This window comes from Oncorhynchus keta, chromosome 13 (genome assembly GCF_023373465.1).
Source record: "Oncorhynchus keta strain PuntledgeMale-10-30-2019 chromosome 13, Oket_V2, whole genome shotgun sequence".
Taxonomy (NCBI): domain Eukaryota; kingdom Metazoa; phylum Chordata; class Actinopteri; order Salmoniformes; family Salmonidae; genus Oncorhynchus; species Oncorhynchus keta.
In genome coordinates, this window is record NC_068433.1 from 51536228 (window position 1) to 51562860 (window position 26633).

General features: G+C 45.7%; 1 protein-coding gene across 1 annotated transcript in view; it reads left to right on the plus strand.

Annotated features, from left to right (window-relative positions):
* Positions 1–26633, plus strand: part of LOC118392606 (ankyrin repeat and sterile alpha motif domain-containing protein 1B-like) — a 368819-nt gene that overhangs the window by 187924 nt on the left and 154262 nt on the right. Inside the window, exon 12 of the mRNA XM_052460670.1 lies at positions 4847–5000. Within this exon, the coding sequence (XP_052316630.1) occupies positions 4847–5000 (154 nt within the window). The remainder of the gene's footprint in view (positions 1–4846; positions 5001–26633) is intronic.

Below are 26633 nucleotides of genomic sequence, written 5' to 3' on the forward strand. Positions count from 1 at the left end.
CTGAGAGATGTCAGTCGGGTCGGAGTCACATGTCCTGCAGGATAGTAGCTCCAGGGATGTGACTGTAGTCACACACACACACACGGAACACAACCTGAGAGATGTCAGTCGGGTCGGAGTCACATGTCCTTCAGGATAGTAGCTCCAGGGACGTGACTGTAGTCACACACACACATACACACACACACAGAACACAACCTGAGAGATGTCAGTGGTGAGTCGGAGTCACATGTCCTTCAGGATAGTAGCTCCAGGGATGTGACTCTAGTCACACACACACACACACACACACACAGAACAGAACCTGAGAGATGTCAGTCGGGTCGGAGTCACATGTCCTTCAGGATAGTAGCTCCAGGGATGTGACTGTAGTCACACACACACACGGAACACAACCTGAGAGATGTCAGTCGGGTCGGAGTCACATGTCCTTCAGGATAGTAGCTCCAGGGATGTGACTGTAGTCACACACACACACGGAACACAACCTGAGAGATGTCAGTCGGGTCGGAGTCACATGTCCTTCAGGATAGTAGCTCCAGGGATGTGACTGTAGTCACACACACACACACACACACGGAATACAACCTGAGAGATGTCAGTCGGGTCGGAGTCACATGTCCTGCAGGATAGTAGCTCCAGGGATGTGACTGTAGTCACACACACACATACACACACACACAGAACACAACCTGAGAGATGTCAGTCGGGTCGGAGTCACATGTCCTTCAGGATAGTAGCTCCAGGGATGTGACTGTAGTCACACACACACACGGAACACAACCTGAGAGATGTCAGTCGGGTCGGAGTCACATGTCCTGCAGGATAGTAGCTCCAGGGATGTGACTGTAGTCACACACACACACACACGGAACACAACCTGAGAGATGTCAGTCGGGTCGGAGTCACATGTCCTTCAGGATAGTAGCTCCAGGGACGTGACTGTAGTCACACACACACATACACACACACACACAGAACACAACCTGAGAGATGTCAGTTGAGTCGGAGTCACATGTCCTTCAGGATAGTAGCTCCAGGGATGTGACTGTAGTCACACACACACACACACACACACACAGAACAGAACCTGAGAGATGTCAGTCGGGTCGGAGTCACATGTCCTTCAGGATAGTAGCTCCAGGGATGTGACTGTAGTCACACACACACACGGAACACAACCTGAGAGATGTCAGTCGGGTCGGAGTCACATGTCCTTCAGGATAGTAGCTCCAGGGATGTGACTGTAGTCACACACACACACGGAACACAACCTGAGAGATGTCAGTCGGGTCGGAGTCACATGTCCTTCAGGATAGTAGCTCCAGGGATGTGACTGTAGTCACACACACACACACACACACGGAATACAACCTGAGAGATGTCAGTCGGGTCGGAGTCACATGTCCTGCAGGATAGTAGCTCCAGGGATGTGACTGTAGTCACACACACACACACACACACGGAATACAACCTGAGAGATGTCAGTCGGGTCGGAGTCACATGTCCTGCAGGATAGTAGCTCCAGGGACGTGACTGTAGTATCAACAGATTTCCTATTTGGGTTACCGGCCTGACACACACACACGCACGCACGCACGCACGCACACACGCACGCACGCACACACACACTGCTAAGAGACTACTAATTAGTGGCCGGAGGAGGACTCTTTTTGTCTGTTCCCTTCCTGTGGCAGACACACAAGTTCCTCTGTGTCCTATCTCTCCACATATAAAGAGAGAGCGAGGGAGGAGAGAGGGAAAGAGAGGAAGTGTGTGTTTAAGACACCGTCTTGTTTGGACATGGAGCTCATTGCGTGAACCTACTCAACCTTCTCACCCCCTACACCAGGAAGTGGAGGTGGGATCAACTATTAACAGGTAACACAAACTGCCTTAGCCCCTCTAAGTTGACTTGGTATGCAGATGGTGGTGTGGCGTCTCTGGTGCGCCAGCTTTTTACACACTTTCTGATTGAGTGGGAGTCTGGAGAGGTGGGGACTGGAGGACTAAGGTGTCTGGTAGTAGAGAATGTCTCTCGCTTTGAGTTGAACGACTTTACCTATTTAGATAGGACAAATAGAAGAAAATTGTGTTTGAGAGAGAGACAGGGAGACCGAAAAGAGAGGGAGGAAATCCCTGCTTCAAACCCACTTGTAGCATACTTCCTTCCTCTGAACCAGCCCTTTTCTCTAACTCATTTTACACCCTCCTTTCCTCGGGATTCAGTAAAACTGTTGTAGTTACTCTGAAGTAAGTTGGAGTCACTAGGCTTTAATCTTTTTCATCTCTCCTTCTCTGGTTCTCTCACCACTGCTCTCCTCTGTTTTATTCTCTCCGTAGTAAGTTTGGAGTTCTTCCACTGCCTCTCTCCCTGAGATGGCTGGGTGGACGGGAGAGAGGGAGAGGAGGAGGGAGAGGCTGGGGTGCTGGTGTGTTCTTTACACAGGCAGACGAGTAAACTTGAGAAGAGGAAAAGAGAGAGAATAAAAAGCCAGAGAATGAGATTTGGTTTGTAGATTTAGATTTCAGAGAGAGAGAAAGAGAGAGACAGAGAGACAGAGAGACAGAGAGAGAGAGACAGAGAGAGAGAGAGAGAGAGAGAACGAGACAGAGAGAGAGAAAGAGACAGAGAGAGAGAGAGAGAGAGAGCGAACGAGACAGAGAGACAGAGAGAGAGAGAACGAGACAGAGAGAGAGAGAACGAGACAGAGAGAGAGAGAACGAGACAGAGAGAGAGAGAACGAGACAGAGAGAGAACGTGAAATAAGAACAGACAGAGTGGGAGAAAAGTGATGAAAGGGATATTGTGACAGGGAGGGAACATGATGTACATTAGGAAGTCAGAGGGGATAGAGAATGAGAAAAGAGAGAGATGGTTTGATGTGGAAGATAAAGACAGGCATTCCTGTCTTCTCCCTCTGGACCACTGCACCCAGAGATGGGTTACACAAAGAACCCAAGTTGTCTAATAAGCCCCAGAAGGGGAACCCATGACAGCTCCAGAGAAAGGCTGCATCCCAATTGGCACCCCGTTTCCTTTATAGTGCACTACTTTTGACCAGGGCATTAGGGCTCCAGTCAAAAGTAGAGCACTATTTCGGTAATAGGATGCCATTTGGGACACAGTCTCTCTTGGGTTCTTCATCTATCAGGAAATCCCGGTATAAAGGGTGTTGGCTGTAACTGATAAGGGTCACAATTCGCAGGGCCACAGTTTTGTCTCAAGTTTTATGGAGTGTAATTACTTCTGATGACTGTAAACATATTGACGTGAAATGTTAACCCAGACCATACTATTACTGTCTGAAACCACGTGTGACATCACTGGCTGGTACTTTACATGGGCTAGAGTAACGTGACTCAAATTCAATAGACCTTCTGGTCTTTTGTGTATGTGTGCAACACATGGGTGTGTGTGTGTGGTTGTGTGTCTGAGCAACACGTGGTTGTGTGTGTCTGTGCAACACGTGTGTGTGGTTGTGTCAGTGCAACACGTGGGTGTGTGAGAAAAGGAGCACACAGACTGAAGTTTTATGTTAGCTACTGTAATACGACACATTGAGTAGTGTGTGTGTGTGTGTGTGTGTGTGTGTGTGTGTGTGTGTGTGTGTGTGTGTGTGTGTGTGTGTGTGTGTGTGTGTGTGTGTGTGTGTGTGTGTGTGTGTGTGTGTGTGTGTGTGTGTGTGTGTGTATGTGTGTATACACGAGACAGATTATCTAGGGAGTGATCATTCAATCAAAGACGATGATTAATCTTCTCTGCATGCGTTCAGTGTGTGATTGATGGCCCAGTGGTGTCTGGGTAATGTGGTAGACAATGAGGTCGGAGAGGAGCGGGGAGTCGATAGGGTTCAGGGGAAATTAACACACCAGGGGTGACTCATGGACATCGCCACGGCGGTACCATGGCAACCAAATATGGTGGGGTGACCCGGGCGACGTCTCAGTAATGATGATGGAGTGGTGCATTATGGGAAACACAGGCATCTATTGCCCATGCGTCTCTGGTGAGAAATGTCTGCCTTTCCTGCGCACTCTATTGCTCACTGTTGTTTTCCTTTGGCATGGGTGCACATATGCCATATAGACAGGGACATTTAGTTCCAAGGGTTTTTCTGTCAACCTGCTGGGTCTCAACCTTTTCATACTGTCACAGGAATAGAACAACGTGAAACTGGTTGCACACAGGACATCAGCCATTTTGGCTCAGTTGCAATGGAGTCATGGAGGGACGATCTCATGGTTTCTTCTATTTTGACTTGAAGGGAGCAACATGCTATTTTTCTCAGAAACCACACTTGAGGCTGTCATGCTGTCTGGTTTTTCCCTATGTCATGTAACGGGCCGAGGCCTCAGCGAGGGTGATGGTTATCTCCTCTCAGTAGTAGAGGGGGACCCTGGGATATGTGGTCTCCAGTCTTTCTACTATATCAACATCTGGTTACACAGGGTTATAAAGAAAGAGAAGAATAAAACTGTCACAGTTTTGCCTAATAGCTTTTTTTGTTTGTTGCTAAATCTGTGTATTTTTTGTGTTTTCCTCTATCTGGTCATGCTTGTGCTTATTAAATCAACTGCAGTACAATCAACTCCTTAGATTCAGCAGGGGAGCAGGCCTGAACAGTGTTTGAATGGAACCGTGTCCTTGAGGTGGATGAGTTATGATGATGGGTTGTTTGTGTGATCTGATGGTACCAAGGGCAGTAAACAAACACTGCTAATCCAATGTTCAAGGTTATACACCGTGCTTGTCAATGTACCGACACACAAATATTCTGTCGTTTCCACACGTGAAACTACCCACAGCATTCTCACGCTCTCCCTCCCTCCCTCCCCATATCAGGACTCGAAGCGCTCGGCGGAGATCGTACCATCGCCCTCCCTTGACGTGTTCTTACCGGAGGATGAGGACAATCCGTATGAGTCCGTCACCACCGCCGTGACCCGCAAGCCCTGCTCGCTGGACATCAGCCTCTTCAACGCCTGCCCCCTCAACGGTAAGGACACAGTCAGACCACCTGTTTAACAACCTCTGTATAGTACATTCACCTCCGTCACCGTTGTCAGTACCCGCACTACTGTACATTTTGAATATATACTACCGGTCACAAGAACACCTACGTATTCAAGGGTTTCTTTATTTTTACTATTTTCTACATTGTAGAATAATAGTGAAGACATAATCTATGAAATAACACATGGAATCATGTAGTCAACGAAAAAGTTGACTACAAATAGCCACCCTTTGCCTTGATGACAGCTTTGCACACTCTTGGCATTCTCTCAACCAGTTTCATGAGGTAGTCACCTGGAATGCATTTTAATTAACAGGTGTGCCTTGTTCATTTGTGGAATTTCTTTACGACTTAATGCGTTTGGGCCAATCAGTTGTGTTGTGACAAGGTAGGGGTGGTATACCGAAGATAGCACTGTTTGGTAAAATATCAAGTCCATATTATTGCAAGAACAGCTCAAAAAAGCAAAGCGAAACGACAGTCCATCATTACTTTAAGACATGAAGGTCAGTCAATACAGAAAATGTCAAGAACTTTGAAAGTTTCTACAAGTGCGGTCACAAAAACCATCAAGCGCTATGATGAAACTGGGACCATCACAGGAAAGGAAGACCCAGAGTTACCTCTGCTGCAGAGGATAAGTTAATTAGAGTTAACAGCCTCAGAAATTGCAGCCCAAATAATTGCTTCATAGAGTTCCATATGTGTAATTGCATAGTTGTGATGTCTTCACTGTTATTCTACAATGGAGAAATAGTAAAAATAAAGACGAACCCTGGAATGAGTAAGTGTGTCCAAACTTTTGACTGGTAGTGTATATAATGAAGTAATTACAGGAACAACGATGGTCATCTCCGTAACTACAGTCACCTCCGTTACCATCGGCCGCAGTTACCCCCGTCACCGCTGTCTGCACGATCACAGTTGTTGGATGTGAATAAAAGAGATCTGGACTCAGTGATGTTTCATACTGTAGGATATCTGAAGATCAAGATTAACCCAAACTGTCATGCAGTCACCACTCAGCAGCGGGTCCACGTTCTCGTTGTCATTGATACCATATCCGCTCTGTCAGTGTGTGATCAGATGTTTGAAGAGGGCATAGAACTCCTTAGAACGAGGGCATAGAACTCCTTAGAACTCCTTTCAAAAGCTGTCGCAGCACAGTGCCCAGCGTTCTCATTTTACTCTCTACCAATACCATGGTGGGCTACACCACGGGTTGTCCTGGCAACTGTGCCTCCACCACACTCCCAGTAAAAAGGTGGTGAGTCAGCGGTGGGTTGTCATGGTAACTGTGGTTGAATCACACCTGGTGAGAGTTAGGCTGTTTGGTTGGTTGTATTTTGCTGTGTGATTGACGTCTAATGGGTGAAGGAAACCTACATGCAGTTGTATACATCTCTGGTGTGTGTGGAGCTTCTTCATTTCAGTCTACAAGGACAGTCACTCTGAGTCACTCCACACAGACATAGACTGACTGCTTGCCTGCCTTCCTTCCTTTCTTCTGAGATGAGATTTCTCCAGGGGTCAGCTCCGGATAAGTGCTAACTAAACTAATCAGAGGAGGGCTGGGGGGAATCAGGGATTCCTGCATTTAGCCCAATCACTCAGATCTGTAATGAGACATGACTGTGAGCCACTCTCTCCATGTCTCTCACCGAAAGAGTGCGAGAGAGACATGGAACAAGGGGAAGAGCCCAGTCTGGGGCTGAACATTTCTCTGGTATTTTACAAATGATCCATCCCATGAATAAATCACTTTTCTCTGGATAACCCTATTTTTCCTGACAAAATTGGAAGCGTATAAAGCACATCAATATGTCTGGAATTGATTAGAGTTTTGATCAGCATGAAAATTCAAGCCTGATGCTACCTGAGCCTGATTTTTTTATTTTATTTTTATTTCACCTTTATTTAACCAGGTAGGCAAGTTGAGAACAAGTTCTCATTTACAATTGCGACCTGGCCAAGATAAAGTAAAGCAGTTTGACACATACAACAACACAGAGTTACACATGGAGTAAAACAAACATACAGTCAATAATACAGTAGAAACAAGTCTATATACGATGTGAGCAAATGAGGTGAGATAAGGGAGGTAAAGGCAAAAAAAGGCCATGGTGGCGAAGTAAATACAATATAGCAAGTAAAACACTGGAATGTTAGATTTGCAGTGGAAGAATGTGCAAAGTAGAAATAAAAATAATGGGGTGTAAAGGAGCAAAATAAATAAATGAAATACAGTAGGGAAAGAGGTAGTTGTTTGGGCTAAATTATAGTTGGGCTATCTACAGGTGCAGTAATCTGTAAGATGCTCTGACAGTTGGTGCTTAAAGCTAGTGGGGGAGATAAGTGTTTCCAGTTTCAGAGATTTTTGTAGTTCGTTCCAGTCATTGGCAGCAGAGAACTGGAAGGAGAGGCGGCCAAATAAATAATTGGTTTTGGGGGTGACTAGGGAGATATACCTGCTGGAGCGTGTGCTACAGGTGGGAGATGCTATGGTGACCAGCGAGCTGAGATAAGTAGGGACTTTACCTAGCAGGGTCTTGTAGATGACATGGAGCCAGTGGGTTTGGCGACGAGTATGAAGCGAGGGCCAGCCAACGAGAGCGTACAGGTCGCAATGGTGGGTAGTATATGGGGCTTTGGTGACAAAACGGATTGCACTGATAAGCCATACATTAAAGACATTTTATGAACCATACATTAAAGACATTTTATGATCCCAAGCACAAAACAAATTGAAAGATTTTTCAGTTATCCAATACATAGCCTATGATATACAGTATAGGCTACCGCACATTTCGCACGAGATGTAGCTAGCTATAGTGCATTCGGAAAGTACTCAGACCCCTTGACTTTGTCCACATTTTGTTACGTTACAGCTTTTATTTTAAAATGTATTACATTGACAACAGGTTTACAATTGAGAACAGGTTTTTAGAAATGTTTGCAAATGTATGAAACATAAAAAACAGATACATTATTTACAGAAGTATTCAGACCATTTGATATGAGACTCGAAACTGAGCTCAGGTGCATCCTGTTTCCATTGACCATCCTTGAGATGTTTCTACAACTTGATTGTAGTTCACCTGTGGTAAATTCAATTGATTGGACATGATTTGGAAAGGCACACACCTGTCTATATAAGGTCCCACAGTTGACCGTGCATGTCAGAGTAAAAACCAAGCCATGAGGTCAAAGGAATTGTCCATGGAGCTCAGAGAAAGGATTGGGTCGAGGCACAGGTCTGGGGAAGGATACCAAAACATTTCTGCAGCATTGAAGGTCCCCAAGAACACAGTGGCCTCCATCATTTTTAAATGGAAGAAGTTTGGAACCACCAATAATCTTCCTAGAGCTGGCCACTCGGCCAAACTGACCAATTGGGGGAGAAGGGCCTTGGTCAGGGAGGTGACCGAGAACCAATGGTCACTCTGTAGATGGTTGTCCTTCTGGAAGGTTCTCTCATCTCTGCAGCACTCCACCAATCAGGCCTTTATGGTAGAGTGGCCAGACCGAAGCCACTCCTCAGTAAAAGACGCATGACAACCCGCTTGGAGTTTACCAAAGGCACTTAAAGACTCTCAGACCATGAGAAATTCTCTGGTCTGATGAAACCAAGATTGAACTCTATTCCACATGTTGTTGTTACAGCCTGAATTCAAAATGTATGAAATATATATATTTTCACACCCATCTACAACACAATACCCCATTATGACAAAGTGAAAACATGTTTTGAAATGTAAAACATCTATTGAAAATGAAATACAGAAATATCTGATTTACCTAAGTATTCACACCCCTAAGTCACTACTCTGTAGAAGCACCTTTGGCAGCGATTTTATTTTTTATTTAACCTTTATTTAACTCGGCAAGTCAGTTAAGAACAAATTCTTATTTACAATGACGGCCTACCCTGGCCAAACCCAGATGACACTGGGCCACCCTATGGGACTCCCAATCACAGCCGGATGTGAGCCTGGATTTGAACCAGGTACTGCAGTGATGCCTCTTGCACTGAGGTGCAGTGTCTTAGACCACTGTGTCACTCAGGAGCCTGATTACAGCTGGGAGTCTTTCTGGGTAAGTCTCTAAGAGCTTTCCACACCTGGATTGTGCAACATTTACCTATTACTTACCTATTACCATTCTTCAAGCTCTGTCAAATTGGTTGTTGATCATTGCTAGACAACCATTTTTAGATATTGCCGTAGATTTTCTAGTAGATTCTTGAACAGAATGATCTATTTTGGATGCAATTTGAATGGAATTGATGGAGGGAGAGAGAGAGACTGCGAGAGAGTACTCACATGCACTCCAATTTAACGCAATGATATTCGAGTGATAGGCTGAAAAGAAAATAAGGTGACCCCCGAAAGCCAGATGAAGATGTGTAAATTTGACACGCATTCAGTCTTTATATTACTGTAGCATAGACTATGTTGGAGGAAATGTAGGCCTACCTGTCACAAGATAAAAAGTTACCATGATGAGAAACACGCATTGTAAACTGCGCTCCGTACTGAGATGCGCTGTCTGTCCCCAGCCTGAGCGTTGATGATTGATCATGCAGATAGCAGAGAGAAGGCTGTAGAGAAGCTAGATTGAGACATGGCACATCATTTAATAGTTCCATTTCATGCTGATCATAGAAATAATTTATTATAATATACCGTTTCCTCACACTTATATATCCAGGGAAAAGAGAGTGGAGTTTGGGCAGGAAATCTCAGGAAATCTCAGTAACCCGGTTCCCAGTATTCAACCCTAGCCCAGTCACATGCTGTCCTACGCTGCAGTTAGTTGGCAGCGCAACAGACAGCAGCAGCTTTAAAGGAAACCTACCTGTCCTATACTGTAGAGTTAGCTGGCAGCACAACAGGCAGATCTATCTCCTTACTGTCTGCTACTGCAGACCTTCCTGGCTGGGGAATAGGGACTTAGGGACGACTTAGGAATGACATAGGGACTACTAACTTGTCCTCAGAGATGATGACTAAGTCAGTAGCGTCCACCAAAAATAACCATGCTGTCTCACAGTATGCATTATGTCTGAGCCTTGCAGTTTCCCCTGTCAGTGTATCTACTTAAATGTACTCTTCAATCTCTTTCTCTCTTTCTCTCTTCTCTCTTCTCTCTTCTCTCTCTCTCTCTCTCTCTCTCTCTCTCTCTGTCTCTCTCTCTCTCTCTCTCTCTCTCTCTCTCTCTCTCTCTCTCTCTCTCTCTCTCTCTCTCTCTCTCTCTCTCTCTCTCCTTCACAATGTAATATCACCTCAAACGGCTCGTTCACAGCCACTGTGTCTCTGTGTGTGCTGCAGAAGCACATAGGCTACACATACTGCATAATGAAACCTCTTCAGCACAACAGGAAGCGTCAATGGGGGGAAGACACAGCACAGTAGCAATCTGTTCTCATGTAGTTACATTTAGCAAACAGCTAGAATAGTAAGGGACTCTTATATACTGTATAATGTAACAGCGAATAAGGAGCCCACAGACAGGGATATTATGGGTCTTTTGAAAGCAAGGTGTCTTAATATAATGGCAATGAGGCTTCGAGACCTGCAATCACGTACAGGGCAGGAGAAAGACGGCTAGCTATCACCGCTAAGTGGTTAGCGGTAATAGCTATCGACTCCCAGGGTAAACACATGGGCCACTGCAGTCACACACATACACACACACACACCAAATACACACACACACACCAGAAAATGCTTCTTGACACACACAAACTTTCACTTTCAATTGACCCTCCCACAGCATCTACTCCTCCCTTCCTCCGATCCAATGCTTCCACTCCTCTCTGCTCCCCCTCCTTTATCCTCCTTCCCTTCTTTCCCTGAAGCTAAAGCCAAGATGTCGTTCTGTTCCAGTCCATTTCCCCCCGTGATGAAGCTCTGGAGGTGACATTTGGGTAATTGTGCTCAGACTAACCAACGACAACACGAAATAAGAAGCACAACTAACTCTCCAGGCTCTGCCATTAGAACAGTCACGCCCCATTGAGTATGGGCAAGGGGGCAAGGAGGGGTGGGGTGTGGGAGGAATCGTGAGGCATACACACACGTTACACACACACACACACTTTCACTCCTCCCTCCCTCCCGCGCTCTGAGATTTTCCCCGCCACTTGTTGGCAGCCATTTTGTTTGAATCATTAATGAGGAGTGGTGAACTGCTCATGAATATTCACATCTAATTGACCAACCACCTGTGTTCATGCATACAGAGTCAACACCATATCTCTCTACAGTCAGAGGCTGGGGTTGTGGAATACTACCAAGATGGATATTATTATCAGTATGGCAAGGCTGAACACAGTCAAATTATCATGAGACCAAACGGTAGGAGACAGATGGTACAATATGCTTTTCATATCAAGAGGGCAGACAAGGTTTGAACACAGCCTATACAATATTACTAGGCTAATAACTCTGCTTCTACTGAGCAAAAAATATCAACTCAAAACCTTGAAGTACCTAAGGTATACTTGGATCGGGGTTGAAGTATTTATGACAGTCAGCTGTTTGATCATAAGTTGATTAGTTGAAGCAGTTGTTGTTAGTTAGTGCAAGGCTGGAACAAAACCATACACACCCTGTGGGTCTCCAGCAATTGTTCAATTATAAAAACAAAAATAAACATCAAAATGGTTGGGATAAAGCCTCTGCAAACTTTTAGCTCAAGGCTTATTCCTTCAGCGGCCGATCCTGGGTTGAAACATTGTTTTTGTTTACTAGGTTACTCACAAGAAAACTTCCAAATCCGTCTGAAAACCACTGATCTGTGATATGAAAAGGGCCAAGATAATAGCCATCAAATTAAATAGTTTTCGATAGCTATGGTACGGTATCACTAGAGCAAGATAGCACATCTCTGAAATGGTTTTAGATTGCTATGATAGTGGCATTGAGCTGAAAGTTGTGAAAGTTCTGGGCCTATTGATCAACAGACAGCTGAACATCAAATGACTAGAATCACCCCCTCCAAATTATGGGCTGTTAGAATTGCACAACATTTCATGTTCGTAAACGCTCTTTCAGATCTGAGGCTTAGAAGTTTCATAGGTTAAAGTTAAAGTGTGGACACACCGATAAAGACAGAGAAAAGTGTGGTGTGTGTGTGTGTGTGTGTGTGTGTGTGTGTGTGTGTGTGTGTGTGTGTGTGTGTGTGTGTGTGTGTGTGTGTGTGTGTGTGTGTGTGTGTGTGTGTGTGTGTGTGTGTGTGTGTGTGTGTGTGTGTGTGTGTGTGTGTGTGTGTGTGTGTAAGCGTTTTGTCAGGTGCCCAGTTGTGGTGCAACCTTTTGTTTTGCTGTGTTGTGTCAAGCTGTGTTGGGATAGTTCCAGAGAGAGTGGGTTTGGCTCTCTGGAAGCCCAGTTTGGATGCTCTTTCCCTGGGTGTGAAGTATCTGGGCTCCCCCTCTCCTCCTGTCCGGCTGGAGGTTCTCAAGCCAATTCCGTGTGTGTACCATAGCTGTTTCAAAGTAGCATGTTGTTTTGTTGCACATTCGACACTAAAGGACAATCCTGTATGAGATGTAGCGTTGAGAGGCAGACCTGTAATTGGTGCATTCTGCGACACAGTAGAGGGAGCTTAACTGTAATTGGTGCATTCTGCGACACAGTAGTGGGAGCTTAACTGTAATTGGTGCATTCTGCGACATAGTACTGGGAGCTTAACTGTAATTGGTGCATTCTGCGACACAGTAGAGGGAGCTTAACTGTAATTGGTGCATTCTGCGACACAGTAGTGGGAGCTTAACTGTAATTGGTGCATTCTGCGACATGATAGTGGGAGCTTAACTGTAATTGGTACATTCTGCGACATAGTAGTGGGAGCTTAACTGTAATTGGTTAATGGGGAATGGCATTGGGAGCATGTGAGCTGTACAGCTGTACACACACGCATTAACCCAAACACGCGCATAAGCCCAAACAAACAAACACACACATACTGTACATACATACACACACACCCTATATAGCCCCAGGATAATATCCCACCAGTACATACTGCACACACCCTATATAGCCCCAGGATAATGTCCCACCAGTACATACTGTACATACATACACACCCTATTTAGCCCCAGGATAATATCCCACCAGTACATACTGTACATACACACACACACCCTATATAGCCCCAGGATAATATCCCACCAGTACATACTGTCCACACACACATACCCTATATAGCCCCAGGATAGTATCCCACCAGTACATACTGTACATACATACACACCCTATATAGCCCCAGGATAATATCCCACCAGTACATACTGTACACACACACACACACACACACCCTATATAGCCCCAGGATAGTATCCCACCAGTACATACTGTACATACACACACACCCTATATAGCCCCAGGATAATATCCCACCAGTACATACTGTACATACACACACACCCTATATAGCCCCAGGATAATATCCCACCAGTACATACTGTACATACACACACACCCTATATAGCCCCAGGATAATATCCCACCAGTACATACTGTACACACACACACACCCTATATAGCCCCAGGATAATATCCCACCAGTACATACTGTACATACACACACACCCTATATAGCCCCAGGATAATATCCCACCAGTACATACTGTACATACACACACACCCTATATAGCCCCAGGATAATATCCCACCAGTACATACTGTACACACACACACACACCCTATATAGCCCCAGGATAATATCCCACCAGTACATACTGTACATACACACACACACACACACACCCTATATAGCCCCAGGATAATATTCCACCAGTACATACTGTACATACACACACACACACACCCTATATAGCCCCAGGATAATATCCCACCAGTACATACTGTACATACACACACACCCTATATAGCCCCAGGATAATATCCCACCAGTACATACTGTACGCACACACACACCCTATAGCCCCAGGATAATATTCCACCAGTACATACTGTACATACACACACACACACACACACACACACACACACACACACACACACACACACACCCTATATAGCCCCAGGATAATATCCCACCAGTACATACATACACACCCTATATATATATATTTTTTTCACCTTTATTTAACCAGGTAGGCTAGTTGAGAACAAGTTCTCATTTGCAACTGCGACCTGGCCAAGATAAAGCATAGCAGTGTGAACAGACAACACAGACACATGGAGTAAACCATTAACAAGTCAATAACACAGTAGAAAAAAAGGGGAGTCTATATACAATGTGTGCAAAAGGCATGAGGAGGTAGGCGAATAATTACAATTTTGCAGATTAACACTGGAGTGATAAATGATATAGCCCCAGGATAATATCCCACCAGTACATACTGTACAGCAGGGATCATCCACTAGATTCAGCCACAGCATATTTGTTCTTGAGCAGATGGTCGAGGGGCCGGAACATAATTATAAATCATTTCTAGACTGCAAGAAGCCCAAATAATTTTTGACTAAAACATAATCATTTCAAAACTTGAATAGATTGGTATAAAATCACATATAATGCGTGGGAATACTTTGTAACAGATTTCCTAAATTAAAATCAGTATGAGCGGATTTGCTGGTCTTTTTACAGTCTTTTATGTCTAACAAGTAACATTTTGCTCATAAATCTTTGGGGGGCAAATAAAATCACCCGCGGGCCGCCAGTTGGGGTACCCTGTTGTACTGCATGCCTGCTTTAACTAGCTGTACAGCTGGTCTGGCTTATGAACACATACTGGTCTGTCTGTGCTGCTAACACACAGACTGTCTTTGTAAAACACACACACACACAAACACCCCCTCTCACCAATCATCAGTGCTGACAGGCTTATTTACTCTACAGACAAATACCATAACTGTCTATATTTATACCTCTGATTGCCTCTCTCTCTCTCTCTCTCTCTATCTCTCTATCTCTCTCTCTCTCTCTCTCTCTCTCTCTGTTTCTCTCTGTCTCCCCCTTTGTCTGTCTCCCCCTTTCTCTATCTCTCTAGCTATCTTCTCTCTCTCTGTTTCTCTCTGGCTCCCCCTTTGTCTGTCTCCCCCTTTTTCTGTCTCTCTACCTATCTTCTCTCTCTCTGTGTCCCCCTTTGTCTGTCTCCCCCTTTTTCTGTCTCTCTACCTATCTACTCTCTCTCTCTCTCTGTCTCCCCTTTCTCTGTCTCTCTACCTATCATCTCCCTCCGTTTCTCTCTGTCTCCCCCTTTCTCTGTCTCCCCCTTTTTCTGTCTCTACCTATCTTCTCCCTCTCTGTTTCTCTCTGTCTCCCCCTTTCTCTGTCTCACCCTTTCTCCTCCCTCTCCCTGTTTCTCTCTGTCTCCCCCTTTCTCTCTATACCTATCTTCTCCCTCTCATACAAACACTTTCTTCCTCCCTCTCGTTCCTCTCTCTGCTGTATCTCTCTATCTTATATAGCCCGCTCTTTCTCTACCTCTCGCTACCTCTCCCATCAACTACCTCTCTCAGACTGTCTTTGTGACACACACACACCCTCACCTCAATCATCAGTGCTGACAGGCTTATTTACTCGACAAGAAAATAGAAAATACCATATCGGTCTATATTTATCCCTCTGATCGCCCCCCTCTCTCTCTGTTTATCTCTGTCTCTCTACCTATCTTCTCATACAAACACTTTCTTCCTCCCAGATAGGTTTGGATGGTATACTGTATGTACCAGGGGTATTCAACACTTACCATACGAGGTCAAGAGCCTACTGGCTTTCTGTTCTACCTGATACATTAATGGTGTCCCTGTTCTACATCAGACCCTGATTAGAGGGGAACAACGAAAAAAACGCAGTGGAACTGGCTTCGATGTCCAGATTTGAGCTTTTCAATTCCATCAATACTATTGAAACAATTTCTTATAATACATTTCAATATAAACTCAGCAAAAAAAGAAACATCCCTTTTTCAGGACCCTGTCTTTCAAAGATAATTTGTAAAAATCCAAATATCCATGAGGAGGAGATGCACTGCAGTACTTAATGCAGCTGGTGGCCACACCAGATTCTGACTGTTACTTTTGATTTTGATCCCCCCTTTGTTCAGGAACACATTATTCCATTTCTGTTAGTCACATTTTTTATTTTATTTATTTCACCTTTATTCAACCAGGTAGGCTAGTTGAGAACAAGTTCTCATTTGCAACTGCGACCTGGCCAATATAAAGCATAGCAGTGTGAACAGACAACACAGAGTTACACATGGAGTAAACAATTAACAAGTCAATAACAGTAGAAAAAAAGGGGAGTCAATATACAATGTGTGCAAAGGGCAGGAGGAGGTAGGCGAATAATTACAATTGTGATAAATGATCAGATGATCATGTACAGGTAGAGATATTGGTGTGCAAAAGAGTAAATAAATAAAAACTGTGGGGATGAGGTAGGTGAAAATGGGTGGGCTATTTACCAATAGACTATGTACAGCTGCAGCGATCGGTTAGCTGCTCAGATAGCTGATGTTTGAAGTTGGTGAGGGAGATAAGTCTCCAACTTCAGCGATTTTTGCAGTTCGTTCCAGTCACAGGCTGTAGAGTACTGGAACGAAAGGCGGCCGAATGAGGTGTTGGCTTTAGGGATGATCAGTGAGATACACCTGCTGGAGCGCGTGCTACGGATGGGTGTTGCCATCGTGACCAGTGAACTGAGATAAGGCGGAGCTTTACCGAGCATGGCCTTGTAGATGACCTGAAGCCAGTGGGTCTGGCGACGAATATGTAGCGAGGGCCAGCCGACTAGAGCATACAAGTCGCAGTGGTGGGTGGTATAAGGTGCTTTAGTGACAAAACGGATGGCACTGTGATAAACTGCATCCAGTTTGCTGAGTAGAGTGTTGGAAGCAATTTTGTAGATGACATCGCCGAAGTCGAGGATCGGTAGGATAGTCAGTTTTACTAGGGTAAGCATGGCAGCGTGAGTGAAGGAGGCTTTGTTGCGGAATAGAACGCCGACTCTTGATTTGATTTTCGATTGGAGATGTTTGATATGAGTCTGGAAGGAGAGTTTGCAGTCTAGCCAGACACCTAGGTACTTATAGATGTCCACATATTCAAGGTCGGAACCATCCAGGGTGGTGATGCTAGTCGGTCTGTGGAACTTGTTCAGTTTATGTCTCAGTTGTTGAATCTTGTTATTTTCATACAAATATTTACACGTTAAGTTTGCTGAAAATAAACGCAGTTGACAGTGAGAGGACGTTTCTTTTTTTGCTGAGTTTATATTTGAATAATAAGCATTTCACTACACCCGCAATAACATCTGCTAAATATGTGTATGCAACCAATAAAATGTTATTTGATGTTATATATTTGTCCTACTTTTTAAGTAAATACCTGCAGTCAACCTGTGCAGTACGTTAGACTGTAGCTCTCCAGGTACAGGGTTGGAGTTAAAACCTCCAACCCCAGGAACTGTATTCAGGTTATCAACAGGTATTATTATATGCTCTAGGGTTGGAGTTAAAACCTACAGGACTGTAGCTCTCCAGGTACAGGGTTGGAGTTAAAACCTACAGGACTGTAGCTCTCCAGGAACAGGGTTGGAGTTAAAACCTACAGGACTGTAGCTCTCCAGGTACAGGGTTGGAGTTAAAACCTACAGGACTGTAGCTCTCCAGGTACAGGGTTGGAGTTAAAACCTACAGGACTGTTAGCTCTCCAGGAACAGGGTTGGAGTTAAAACCTACAGGACTGTAGCTCTCCAGGTACAGGGTTGGAGTTAAAACCTACAGGACTGTAGCTCTCCAGGTACAGGGTTGGAGTTAAAACCTACAGGACTGTAGCTCTCCAGGTACAGGGTTGGAGTTAAAACCTACAGGACTGTAGCTCTCCAGGTACAGGGTTGGAGTTAAAACCTGTACAGGACTGTTAAAACCTACAGCTGTAGCTCCAGGAACAGGGTTGGAGTTAAAACCTACAGGACTGTAGCTCTCCAGGAACAGGGTTGGAGTTAAAACCTACAGGACTGTAGCTCTCCAGGAACAGGGTTGGAGTTAAAACCTACAGGACTGTAGCTCTCCAGGTACAGGGTTGGAGTTAAAACCTACAGGACTGTAGCTCTCCAGGTACAGGGTTGGAGTTAAAACCTACAGGACTGTAGCTCTCCAGGTACAGGGTTGGAGTTAAAACCTACAGGACTGTAGCTCTCCAGGTAACAGGGTTGGAGTTAAAACCTACAGGACTGTAGCTCTCCAGGTACAGGGTTGGAGTTAAAACCTACAGGACTGTAGCTCTCCAGGTACAGGGTTGGAGTTAAAACCTACAGGACTGTAGCTCTCCAGGAACAGGGTTGGAGTTAAAACCTACAGGACTGTAGCTCTCCAGGTACAGGGTTGGAGTTAAAACCTACAGGACTGTAGCTCTCCAGGTACAGGGTTGGAGTTAAAACCTACAGGACTGTAGCTCTCCAGGTACAGGGTTGGAGTTAAAACCTACAGGACTGTAGCTCTCCAGGTACAGGGTTGGAGTTAAAACCTACAGGACTGTAGCTCTCCAGGTACAGGGTTGGAGTTAAAACCTACAGGACTGTAGCTCTCCAGGTACAGGGTTGGAGTTAAAACCTACAGGACTGTAGCTCTCCAGGTACAGGGTTGGAGTTAAAACCTACAGGACTGTAGCTCTCCAGGTACAGGGTTGGAGTTAAAACCTACAGGACTGTAGCTCTCCAGGTACAGGGTTGGAGTTAAAACCTACAGGACTGTAGCTCTCCAGGTACAGGGTTGGAGTTAAAACCTACAGGACTGTAGCTCTCCAGGTACAGGGTTGGAGTTAAAACCTACAGGACTGCAGCTCTCCAGGAACAGGGTTGGAGTTAAAACCTACAGGACTGTAGCTCTCCAGGTACAGGGTTGGAGTTAAAACCTGTAGCTCTCAGGACTGGACTAGCTCTCCAGGTACAGGGTTGGAGTTAAAACCTACAGGACTGTAGCTCTCCAGGTACAGGGTTGGAGTTAAAACCTACAGGACTGTAGCTCTCCAGGAACAGGGTTGGTTAAAACCTTAAAACCTACAGGACTTGGAGTTAAAACCTACAGCTCTCCAGGAACAGGGTTGGAGTTAAAACCTACAGGACTGTAGCTCTCCAGGTACAGGGTTGGAGTTAAAACCTACAGGACTGTAGCTCTCCAGGTACAGGGTTGGAGTTAAAACCTACAGGACTGCTGCTCTCCAGGAACAGGGTTGGAGTTAAAACCTACAGGACTGTAGCTCTCCAGGAACAGGGTTGGAGTTAAAACCTACAGGACTGTAGCTCTCCAGGTACAGGGTTGGAGTTAAAACCTACAGGACTGTAGCTCTCCAGGTACAGGGTTGGAGTTAAAACCTACAGGACTGTAGCTCTCCAGGTACAGGGTTGGAGTTAAAACCTACAGGACTGTAGCTCTCCAGGTACAGGGTTGGAGTTAAAACCTACAGGACTGTAGCTCTCCAGGTACAGGGTTGGAGTTAAAACCTACAGGACTGTAGCTCTCCAGGACTACAGGGTTGGAGTTAAAACCTACAGGACTGTAGCTCTCCAGGTACAGGGTTGGAGTTAAAACCTACAGGACTGTAGCTCTCCAGGTACAGGGTTGGAGTTAAAACCTACAGGACTGTAGCTCTCCAGGTACAGGGTTGGAGTTAAAACCTACAGGACTGTAGCTCTCCAGGTACAGGGTTGGAGTTAAAACCTACAGGACTGTAGCTCTCCAGGTACAGGGTTGGAGTTAAAACCTACAGGACTGTAGCTCTCCAGGTACAGGGTTGGAGTTAAAACCTACAGGACTGTAGCTCTCCAGGTACAGGGTTGGAGTTAAAACCTACAGGACTGTAGCTCTCCAGGTACAGGGTTGGAGTTAAAACCTACAGGACTGTAGCTCTCCAGGTACAGGGTTGGAGTTAAAACCTACAGGACTGTAGCTCTCCAGGTACAGGGTTGGAGTTAAAACCTACAGGACTGTAGCTCTCCAGGTACAGGGTTGGAGTTAAAACCTACAGGACTGTAGCTCTCCAGGTACAGGGTTGGAGTTAAAACCTACAGGACTGTAGCTCTCCAGGTACAGGGTTGGAGTTAAAACCTACAGGACTGTAGCTCTCCAGGTACAGGGTTGGAGTTAAAACCTACAGGACTGTAGCTCTCCAGGTACAGGGTTGGAGTTAAAACCTACAGGACTGTTAAAACCTACAGGCTCTCCAGGTACAGGGTTGGAGTTAAAACCTACAGGACTGTAGCTCTCCAGGTACAGGGTTGGAGTTAAAACCTACAGGACTGTAGCTCTCCAGGTACAGGGTTGGAGTTAAAACCTACAGGACTGTAGCTCTCCAGGTACAGGGTTGGAGTTAAAACCTACAGGACTGTAGCTCTCCAGGTACAGGGTTGGAGTTAAAACCTACAGGACTGTAGCTCTCCAGGTACAGGGTTGGAGTTAAAACCTACAGGACTGTAGCTCTCCAGGTACAGGGTTGGAGTTAAAACCTACAGGACTGTAGCTCTCCAGGTACAGGGTTGGAGTTAAAACCTACAGGACTGTAGCTCTCCAGGTACAGGGTTGGAGTTAAAACCTACAGGACTGTAGCTCTCCAGGTACAGGGTTGGAGTTAAAACCTACAGGACTGTAGCTCTCCAGGTACAGGGTTGGAGTTAAAACCTACAGGACTGTAGCTCTCCAGGTACAGGGTTGGAGTTAAAACCTACAGGACTGTAGCTCTCCAGGAACAGGGTTGGAGTTAAAACCTACAGGACTGCTGCTCTCCAGGAACAGGGTTGGAGTTAAAACCTACAGGACTGTAGCTCTCCAGGAACAGGGTTGGAGTTAAAACCTACAGGACTGTAGCTCTCCAGGTACAGGGTTGGAGTCAAAACCTACAGGACTGTAGCTCTCCAGGAACAGGGTTGGAGTTAAAACCTACAGGACTGCTGCTCTCCAGGAACAGGGTTGGAGTTAAAACCTACAGGACTGTAGCTCTCCAGGAACAGGGTTGGAGTTAAAACCTACAGGACTGTAGCTCTCCAGGTACAGGGTTGGAGTTAAAACCTACAGGACTGTAGCTCTCCAGGTACAGGGTTGGAGTTAAAACCTACAGGACTGCTGCTCTCCAGGAACAGGGTTGGAGTTAAAACCTACAGGACTGTAGCTCTCCAGGAACAGGGTTGGAGTTAAAACCTACAGGACTGTAGCTCTCCAGGTACAGGGTTGGAGTTAAAACCTACAGGACTGTAGCTCTCCAGGTACAGGGTTGGAGTTAAAACCTACAGGACTGTAGCTCTCCAGGAACAGGGTTGGAGTTAAAACCTACAGGACTGTAGCTCTCCAGGAACAGGGTTGGAGTTAAAACCTACAGGACTGTAGCTCTCCAGGTACAGGGTTGGAGTTAAAACCTACAGGACTGTAGCTCTCCAGGTACAGGGTTGGAGTTAAAACCTACAGGACTGTAGCTCTCCAGGTACAGGGTTGGAGTTAAAACCTACAGGACTGTAGCTCTCCAGGTACAGGGTTGGAGTTAAAACCTACAGGACTTTACAGCTCTCCAGGTACAGGGTTGGAGTTAAAACCTACAGGACTGTAGCTCTCCAGGTACAGGGTTGGAGTTAAAACCTACAGGACTGTAGCTCTCCAGGTACAGGGTTGGAGTTAAAACCTACAGGACTGTAGCTCTCCAGGTACAGGGTTGGAGTTAAAACCTACAGGACTGTAGCTCTCCAGGTACAGGGTTGGAGTTAAAACCTACAGGACTGTAGCTCTCCAGGTACAGGGTTGGAGTTAAAACCTACAGGACTGTAGCTCTCCAGGTACAGGGTTGGAGTTAAAACCTACAGGACTGTAGCTCTCCAGGTACAGGGTTGGAGTTAAAACCTACAGGACTGTAGCTCTCCAGGTACAGGGTTGGAGTTAAAACCTACAGGACTGTAGCTCTCCAGGTACAGGGTTGGAGTTAAAACCTACAGGACTGTAGCTCTCCAGGTACAGGGTTGGAGTTAAAACCTACAGGACTGTAGCTCTCCAGGTACAGGGTTGGAGTTAAAACCTACAGGACTGTAGCTCTCCAGGTACAGGGTTGGAGTTAAAACCTACAGGACTGTAGCTCTCCAGGTACAGGGTTGGAGTTAAAACCTACAGGACTGTAGCTCTCCAGGTACAGGGTTGGAGTTAAAACCTACAGGACTGTAGCTCTCCAGGTACAGGGTTGGAGTTAAAACCTACAGGACTGTAGCTCTCCAGGTACAGGGTTGGAGTTAAAACCTACAGGACTGTTGCTCTCCAGGTACAGGGTTGGAGTTAAAACCTACAGGACTGTAGCTCTCCAGGTACAGGGTTGGAGTTAAAACCTACAGGACTGTAGCTCTCCAGGTACAGGGTTGGAGTTAAAACCTACAGGACTGTAGCTCTCCAGGTACAGGGTTGGAGTTAAAACCTACAGGACTGTAGCTCTCCAGGTACAGGGTTGGAGTTAAAACCTACAGGACTGTAGCTCTCCAGGTACAGGGTTGGAGTTAAAACCTACAGGACTTTACAGCTCTCCAGGTACAGGGTTGGAGTTAAAACCTACAGGACTGTAGCTCTCCAGGTACAGGGTTGGAGTTAAAACCTACAGGACTTTACAGCTCTCCAGGTACAGGGTTGGAGTTAAAACCTACAGGACTTTACAGCTCTCCAGGTACAGGGTTGGAGTTAAAACCTACAGGACTGTAGCTCTCCAGGTACAGGGTTGGAGTTAAAACCTACAGGACTGTAGCTCTCCAGGTACAGGGTTGGAGTTAAAACCTACAGGACTTTACAGCTTTCCAGGTACAGGGTTGGAGTTAAAACCTACAGGACTGTAGCTCTCCAGGTACAGGGTTGGAGTTAAAACCTACAGGACTGTAGCTCTCCAGGTACAGGGTTGGAGTTAAAACCTACAGGACTTTACAGCTTTCCAGGTACAGGGTTGGAGTTAAAACCTACAGGACTGTAGCTCTCCAGGTACAGGGTTGGAGTTAAAACCTACAGGACTTTACAGCTTTCCAGGTACAGGGTTGGAGTCAAAACCTACAGGACTTTACAGCTCTCCAGGTACAGGGTTGGAGTTAAAACCTACAGGACTGTAGCTCTCCAGGTACAGGGTTGGAGTTAAAACCTACAGGACTGTAGCTCTCCAGGTACAGGGTTGGAGTTAAAACCTACAGGACTGTAGCTCTCCAGGTACAGGGTTGGAGTTAAAACCTACAGGACTGTAGCTCTCCAGGTACAGGGTTGGAGTTAAAACCTACAGGACTGTAGCTCTCCAGGTACAGGGTTGGAGTTAAAACCTACAGGACTGTAGCTCTCCAGGTACAGGGTTGGAGTTAAAACCTACAGGACTGTAGCTCTCCAGGAACAGGGTTGGAGTTAAAACCTACAGGACTGTAGCTCTCCAGGTACAGGGTTGGAGTTAAAACCTACAGGACTGTAGCTCTCCAGGTACAGGGTTGGAGTTAAAACCTACAGGACTGTAGCTCTCCAGGTACAGGGTTGGAGTTAAAACCTACAGGACTGTAGCTCTCCAGGTACAGGGTTGGAGTTAAAACCTACAGGACTGTAGCTCTCCAGGAACAGGGTTGGAGTTAAAACCTACAGGACTGTAGCTCTCCAGGTACAGGGTTGGAGTTAAAACCTACAGGACTGTAGCTCTCCAGGTACAGGGTTGGAGTTAAAACCTACAGGACTGTAGCTCTCCAGGAACAGGGTTGGAGTTAAAACCTACAGGACTGTAGCTCTCCAGGTACAGGGTTGGAGTTAAAACCTACAGGACTGTAGCTCTCCAGGTACAGGGTTGGAGTTAAAACCTACAGGACTGTAGCTCTCCAGGTACAGGGTTGGAGTTAAAACCTACAGGACTGTAGCTCTCCAGGTACAGGGTTGGAGTTAAAACCTACAGGACTGTAGCTCTCCAGGTACAGGGTTGGAGTTAAAACCTACAGGACTGTAGCTCTCCAGGAACAGGGTTGGAGTTAAAACCTACAGGACTGTAGCTCTCCAGGTACAGGGTTGGAGTTAAAACCTACAGGACTGTAGCTCTCCAGGAACAGGGTTGGAGTTAAAACCTACAGGACTGTAGCTCTCCAGGTACAGGGTTGGAGTTAAAACCTACAGGACTGTAGCTCTCCAGGTACAGGGTTGGAGTTAAAACCTACAGGACTGTAGCTCTCCAGGTACAGGGTTGGAGTTAAAACCTACAGGACTGTAGCTCTCCAGGAACAAGGTTGGAGTTAAAACCTACAGGACTGTAGCTCTCCAGGTACAGGGTTGGAGTTAAAACCTACAGGACTGTAGCTCTCCAGGAACAAGGTTGGAGTTAAAACCTACAGGACTGTAGCTCTCCAGGTACAGGGTTGGAGTTAAAACCTACAGGACTGCTGCTCTCCAGGAACAGGGTTGGAGTTAAAACCTACAGGACTGTACAGCTCTCCAGGAACAGGGTTGGAGTTAAAACCTACAGGACTGTAGCTCTCCAAGAACAGGGTTGGAGTTAAAACCTACAGGACTGTACAGCTCTCCAGGAACAAGGTTGGAGTTAAAACCTACAGGACTGTAGCTCTCCAGGTACAGGGTTGGAGTTAAAACCTACAGGACTGTAGCTCTCCAGGAACAGGGTTGGAGTTAAAACCTACAGGACTGTAGCTCTCCAGGTACAGGGTTAGAGTTAAAACCTACAGGACTGTAGCTCTCCAAGAACAGGGTTGGAGTTAAAACCTACAGGACTGTTGCTCTCCAGGTACAGGGTTGGAGTTAAAACCTACAGGACTGTAGCTCTCCAGGTACAGGGTTGGAGTTAAAACCTACAGGACTGTAGCTCTCCAGGAACAGGGTTGGAGTTAAAACCTACAGGACTGTAGCTCTCCAGGTACAGGGTTGGAGTTAAAACCTACAGGACTGTAGCTCTCCAGGAACAGGGTTGGAGTTAAAACCTACAGGACTGTAGCTCTCCAGGTACAGGATTGGAGTTCAAACCTACAGGACTGTAGCTCTCCAGGTACAGGGTTGGAGTTAAAACCTACAGGACTGTAGCTCTCCAGGAACAGGGTTGGAGTTAAACCCTACAGGACTGTAGCTCTCCAGGAACAGGGTTGGAGTTAAAACCTACAGGACTGTAGCTCTCCAGGAACAGGGTTGGAGTTAAAACCTACAGGACTGTAGCTCTCCAGGTACAGGGTTGGAGTTCAAACCTACAGGACTGTAGCTCTCCAGGTACAGGGTTGGAAAGTCCTGCGTTAGGAGAATATCACGTTCTTCATGTCACCTGTCACATAGTTTTTCATTATGAAGCTTACCGGTCGTCCCCTGTCACGTGGTGTTTGTTTACAAGCACAATGACGACAGACAAGCGCCTTGTGACTCACTGGGCTGTTTTGAATATACTGAGCTGCAGGGAACCCGGCAAAGGAGGGGAGGGAGGAGCTCCATTCTCAAATGGAACAGTCATCTGTGGTGCTCGGTCATGTTGTCATCAAGGCAGCATGTTGCATCGTCCAGAATCATACAACATACATTTTCCATCAAATATACAGTACCAGTCAAAAGTTTGGACACCTACTCATTCAAGGGTTTTTCTATATTTGTACCATTTTCTACATTGTGGAATAATAGTGAAGACGTTAAAGCTATGAAATAACACATGGAATCATGTAGTAATCAAAAAAGTGTTTTAACAAATGAAAATATATTTTAGATTTTAGATTCTTCAAAGTAGCCGCCCTTTGCCTTTATGACAGTTTTGCACACATGATTCACATGTGTTGTCTTCACTATGATTCTACAATGTAGAAAATAGTCCAAATTAAGAAAAACCCTGGAAGGGTTTTTTTGACAGGTTCTGTGTACATTTTTTTTCTAATGTTTTTTAATTAAAAGGCAGAGAAGTGTTTTTATCAAAAGCAGTCACTTTTGCATGGGAAAACACAGAATGCTACTAATTACTACAGATACTTAATTAGGCTACTTTTTGTTTTGACCCCCGGGACATAACGTGTCCGTCTGGTCCTCTTGAGAAGGATACCTGGAGATAACGTGTCCTCCTGGTCCTCTTGAGAAGGATACCTGGAGATAACGTGTCCGTCTGGTCCTCTTGAGAAGGATACCTGGAGATAACGTGTCCGTCTGGTCCTCTTGAGAAGGATACCTGGAGATAACGTGTCCGTCTGGTCCTCTTGAGAAGGATACCTGGAGATAACGTGTCCTCCTGGTCCTCTTGAGAAGGATACCTGGAGATAACGTGTCCGTCTGGTCCTCTTGAGAAGGATACCTGGAGATAACGTGTCCGCCTGGTCCTCTTGAGAAGGATACCTGGAGATAACGTGTCCGTCTGGTCCTCTTGAGAAGGATACCTGGAGATAACGTGTCCGTCTGGTCCTCTTGAGAAGGATACCTGGAGATAACGTGTCCGTCTGGTCCTCTTGAGAAGGATTAGTGGAGATAACGTGTCCGCCTGGTCCTCTTGAGAAGGATACCTGGAGATAACGTGTCCGTCTGGTCCTCTTGAGAAGGATACCTGGAGATAACGTGTCCTCCTGGTCCTCTTGAGAAGGATACCTGGAGATTCCCCATGTCTGTGTCAAGGTATAATTGGACAAATATTTGAGCATCTGTAT